The 5607-nt window shown below is 43.8% G+C and overlaps 1 protein-coding gene across 1 annotated transcript; it reads right to left on the bottom strand.

Moving 5' to 3' along the window:
• Positions 1-1469: 1469 nt before the first annotated feature.
• On the bottom strand, positions 1470-5362 carry LOC139022516 (glycogen phosphorylase, liver form-like). The gene is made up of 2 exons (XM_070440604.1): positions 5025-5362; positions 1470-1646 (listed from the first exon to the last, which is right to left on the bottom strand). The coding sequence occupies exons 1-2, from the start codon at positions 5265-5267 to the stop codon at positions 1479-1481; spliced, it is 411 nt and encodes a 136-aa protein (XP_070296705.1). The 5' UTR covers positions 5268-5362; the 3' UTR covers positions 1470-1478.
• Between the last annotated feature and the right edge of the window lie 245 nt (positions 5363-5607).

The raw sequence follows: 5607 nt of genomic DNA, 5'->3' as shown, positions 1-5607 counted from the left end.
ACAGTCAATACCCAGGTGGAGATGGACCTTGTAGACAGTCTACCAGGTGAGATGGAACTTGTAGACAGTCTACCAGGTGGATGGAACCTTCTAGACAGTGAGTGTATAAACATTAGGAACACTTCTTAGTATTGAGTTGTGTCCTCTTTTGCCCTCAGAGTTTGTCGGGGGCAAGGACTCGACAAGGTGTCGAAAGCGTTCCACAGGGATGCTGGCCCATGTTGACTCAATGCTTCCACAGTTGTGCCAAGTTGGCTGGATGTCCTTTGGGTGGTGGACCATTCTTGATACACACGGGGAAACTATTCAGCGTAAAAAAACAACAACAGTGTATAGTCTACCAGCCAGGTGAGGTGGAACTGGGAGACGTCAGGAACACACCGGCATGTCTGCAAACAGAAACGACTAGTGCCACAGGCAGACAAACTTTCTTATAAGACACAGACTTTCACAAGAACTGTGACAGCATGATTAACACACAACCTGACATGACCTATATGAACTTTTGAGTGTCGAGTAATGCATGAGGTCAAACACATTATTGGCACTAAAGCCTAGTTACACCTGCGTACACAACGCAAGAACGCTTCGCAAAATGGCGATCCTGCAGGACTGAACATGTCTGCGTAGCTTTGCTATGCTACACAACGCTATTTAGAGTAGCTACTTGTGGGGTATAAACTAGCCTTTTAATATGGGACTGTGGGGTATAAACTAGGCTTTTAATATGGACTGTGGGGTATAAACTAGCCTTTTAATATGGGACTGTGGGGTATAAACTAGCCTTTAATATGGGACTGTGGGGTATAAACTAGCCTTTTAATATGGGACTGTGGGGTATAAACTAGCCTTTTAATATGGACTGTGGGTATAAATAGCTTTATATGGGACTGTGGGGTTAATACTAGCCTTTAATATGGGACTGTGGGTATAAACTAGCCTTTAATAATGGGACTGTGGGGTTAAACTAGCCTTTAATATGGGACTGTGAGTCCCATATTAAAGGCTGGTTATTATAACCAACCATCAGCGCTTTTAGATCCATATATGAGGAAGAGGCCTTAGTTTGGGGTCTAATACTCCACAGTCCCAATATTAAAGCTACCCTTTTTTAATTACTGGGCCACACTGATTCCATGTTAAAGGCTATTTGACGGTTTACCCTAAAACTTAAGCCTCTTACATTCATAGGAAATAGCCGTTTGGTTGTGGTATTGTAAGAGTACGATAGTCAAAGTACTATAGCGGAAGACTGCATTTTTCGCGGATATAAGTTTCTGCGCTCATGGAATACTCTGGGCCACTTTTGGCGACGTGCGTTGCTTGTGTACGCCAGGGTGTAAATAGGCTTTTCCAGTAATGTGTGACCTCAGTGGCATGACTCGACACTCAAATATAAAAAGCTTAGCCATCTATAGTCATGATTTTTAACATAAGGTGTGTGTTAATCATGGCTGTGCACTCTACAAGGTTCCATCTCACCTGGTAGACTGTCTAGAAGGTTCCATCTCACCTGGTAGACTGTCTACAAGGTTCCATCTCACCTGGTAGATGGCCTCGTCACAGGCGTTCTGCAGCCCCAGGTTAATCATGGTGTTCTGGAGGGTTCTGCCCATGTAGAACTCCAGGGAGAGGTAGTACACCCGCTGGACAGGAGAACAGGAACATTTAGCAGTGGTTCCGTCCCGTTTCGCCACTCAGTTTCGGTACTGTATCCCTCTCATCTATTTCATATTCTAATCTGTACATTTCATATTCTAATCTGTACATTTCATATTCTAATCTGTACCGGTCAATAAAATGTCTAAATACACACATATACATACATACATACATACATACATACATACATACACACATACATACATACGTGTGTGGGCCTATGCTCTCCAAAGCCAAACTATGGCTGCACCCCCACCCAGTCATGTGAAATCCATAGATTAGGGCCTAATGAATTTATTTAAATTGAATGATTTCCTTTTTTATTTTTATTTAACTAGACAAGTCAGTTAAGAACAAATTCTTATTTTCAATGACGGCCTAGGAAACAGTGGGTTAACTGCCTTGTTCAGGAGCAGAACAACAGATTTTTACCTTGTCAGCTCGGGGATTCGATCAAGCAACCTTTCGGTTACTGGTGAAACACTCTAACCACTAGGCTTCCTGCCGCCCCTTATATGATCTGTAACTCAGTAAAATCTTTCAAATTGTTGCATGTTGCATTTATATTTTTACTCAGTATGTTAAACGTACAATATGTTACTAATTTGCTAAACGCTTTATATGTTACGAATATGCAAAACGTTGAATACGTTGAATAGCAAAACGTACAATATGTTACGAATTTGCAAACGTATAATAAATAATGTTACGAATTCTAGCTAGGTGGCTAACGTTAGCTAGCTCGCTAACTTTAGCTAGGCTATGGGTTAAGGTTTAAGGTTAGGGGAAAGGTTAGCTAAAAGGTTTAAGGTTAGGGTTACCTAACATGCTAAGTAGTTGAAAGTTGCTAATTAGCATGCACCCCAACCACAATACTTTCATTTTTGCCTTAAGTAACCATACCAAACCTAACATAATAATAAATTGAGTATCTCAGTTTTACATACAGAATAATACAAAAATGCTCTGAGACCAGGTTGCCTGTCCATGTCATCTCCTTCATTAGGAATACAATTATCCTTATAAACACAGGCCATTGAAACGATAATGCAACTATGAATGAGTCATGAGAGAACTACAGCAGTTCCGTGGTAAGGCTAAATACTGAGTGCAAACTAATGAAGACGACTGGAAACGTGAAAGAATACAAAGGTTAAACAATGTAGCTATTCCCTGCGCAAAACTGAAAACGCGAACCACCTCATTTAATCATGGCAAGGCGACTGGAAACATGACCGAATACAAACAGTGTAGCTATTCCCGCCGCAAGGCAACCAAACAAGCAAAGCGTCAGTATAGAGACAAAGTAGAGTCGCAATTCAACGGCTCAAACACGAGACGTATGTGGCAGGGTCTACAGTCAATCACGGATTACAAAAAGAAAACCAGCCCCGTCGGGGACATTGACGTCTTGACAAATTAAACTACTTATTTTCTCGCTTTGAGGACAATACAGTGCCACTGACACGGCCCGCTACCAAAGACTGTGGGCTCTCCTTCACCGTGGCCAACTTGAGTAAAACATTTAAGCGTGGTAACCATGGCAAGGCTACTGGCCCAGACCGCATCCCTAGCCGCGTCCTCAGAGCATGCGCAGACCAGTTGGCTGGTGTGTTTACGGACATATTCAATCAATCCCTATCCCAGTCTGCTGTTCCCACATGCTTCAAGAGGGCCACCATTGTTCCTGTTCCCAAGAAAGCTAAGGTAACTGAACTAAATGAATATCGCCCCGTAGCATTCACTTCTGTCATCATGAAGTGCTTTGAGAGACTACTCAAGGATCATATCACCTCCACCCTACCTGACACCCTAGACCCACTCCAATTTGCTTACCGTCCCAATAGGTCCACAGACGACGCAGTCACACTGCCCTAATCCATCAGGACAAGAGGAATACCTATGTAAGAATGCTGTTCATTGACTACAGCTCAGCATTTAACACCATAGTACCCTCCAAACTCATCATTAATTAAGCTCGAGACCCTGTGTCCTGAACTTTGACGGGACGCCCCCAGGTGGTGAGGATAAGAAACAACATCTCCACCCCGCTGATCCTCAACACTGGGGCCCCACAAGGGTGCGTTCTCAGCCCTCTCCTGTACTCCATGTTCACCCATGAATGCATGGCCACGCACGCCTCCAACTCAATCATCAAGTTTGCAGACGACACTACAGCGGTAGGCTTGATTACCAACTACGACGAGACGGCCTACAGGGAGGAGGTGAGGGCCCTCGGAGTGTGGTGTCAGGAAAATAACCTCTCACTCCACGTCAACAAAAGGAGATGATCGTGGACTTCAGGAAACAGCAGAGGGAGCATCACCCATCCACGGGACAGTAGTGGAGAAGGTGGAAAGTTAAGCTCCTCGGCGTACACATCACAGACACACTGAAATGGTCCACCCACACAGACAGCAACAGCTCCTCTTCAACCTCAGGAGGCTGAAGAAATTTGGCTTGTCACCTAAAACACTCACAAACTTTTACAGATGCACAATCGAGAGCATCCTGTCGGGGTGGTAAAACCGCCTGGTACAGCAACTGCTCCGCCCCAAACCGTGAGGCTCTCCAGAGGGTAGTGAGGTCTGCACAACGACTCACTGGGGGCAAACTACCTGCCCTCCAGGACACCTACACCACCCGATGTCACAGGAAGGCCAAAAAGATCATCAAGGACAACAACCACCTGAGCCGCTGCCTGTTCACCCCGCTATCATCCAGAAAGCGAGGTCAGTACAGGTGCCTCAAAGCTGGGACAGAGAGACTGAAAAACAGCTTCTATCTCAAGGCCATCAGACTGTTAAACAGCCATCACTAACATTGAGTGGTTGCTGCCAACATACTGACTCAAATCTCTGGCCACTTTAATAAATGTAATAAATGGATTTAATAAAAGGTATCACTAGTCACTTTAAATGACGCCACTTTAATCGTCTACATACCCTACATTACTCATCTCATATGTATATACTGTACTCTATACCATCTACTGCATCCTGCCTATGCCGTTCGGGCCATCGCTCATCCATATATTTATATGTAAATATTCTTATTCATCCCTTTACACTTGTGTGTATCAGGTAGTTGTTGTGTAATTGTTAGATTACTTGTTAGATATTACTGCACATTCGGACCTAGACGCACAAGTATTTCGTTACACTCGCATTAACATCTGCTAACCATGTGTATGTGACCAATTTATTTATTCTTTGATGATGATGATGAAAATAAAATAAAAGGGGCGACTCTGACCAGCGGACCAAATGAGGACAAGACAGACAGGTAGCCAGGATAATTCTCCACGTAAACTGGTGCATGATATTTGGGAAAGGAAATAACTTTCAAACAAACAACTTTACCTTGGGGTCGGTCTCATAGTAAAACTGTTGCGTTCTGATCCATCTTCCCACCAGGTGATCTCGAACCGTGTGCGCTAGGGCGAAGTAATAATCCCGCGGCGTCGCTATGTTCCTGTCTTTGACCAAAGTGAAGTGGAGGTGTCGGTTAAAACCTTTCTTCAACTCGGCAACATTCTCGACACCGACTATTCCTCTGATACTGATCTGTTTACGCTTCTCCTGATCAGTTCGAGACGTCGCCATGCTGCTGAACAAAACTGCTGCTGTCAGTCTTCAACTTTAACCGTTAAGTGGCAAAGTGAAGTATAGGTCCTAGCATTTCTGTAGCATCGGTCTCCTCCTCTCTAATGTCCATTGGTGCATGCAGGCGGATGTGTGTCGCTACCCAGCCTCTCCAACCTCTTGCGGATCAAGCCATAGCACAGCAGAGAGAAAATATTTGAAGAAGGCTAAATGTTTTTGGACACCTATAATTTATTGAATATTGATAAATACAGAAAACACCAAGAGATCAGTAATAGTAACACTTCTAATAATAATAATAATAATATTGTAACGACCCTGGGTTTATAAGCGCGGAAAT

Source organism: Salvelinus sp. IW2-2015, unplaced genomic scaffold (assembly GCF_002910315.2).
Source record: "Salvelinus sp. IW2-2015 unplaced genomic scaffold, ASM291031v2 Un_scaffold2734, whole genome shotgun sequence".
NCBI classification, from domain to species: domain Eukaryota; kingdom Metazoa; phylum Chordata; class Actinopteri; order Salmoniformes; family Salmonidae; genus Salvelinus; species Salvelinus sp. IW2-2015.
Note: the sequence above shows the minus strand (reverse complement) of the source record. Positions and strands in the feature narration are given on the sequence as shown.

Coding starts and splice junctions, on each gene's coding strand:
- LOC139022516 (XM_070440604.1), bottom strand. CDS start 5,267: ATGGCGACGTCTCGAACTGATCAGGAGAAGCGTAAACAGATCAGTATC. Junction 1,647..5,024: donor ACTATGAGACCGACCCCAAG/GTAAAGTTGTTT, acceptor TCTCCTGTCCAG/CGGGTGTACTACCTCTCCCT.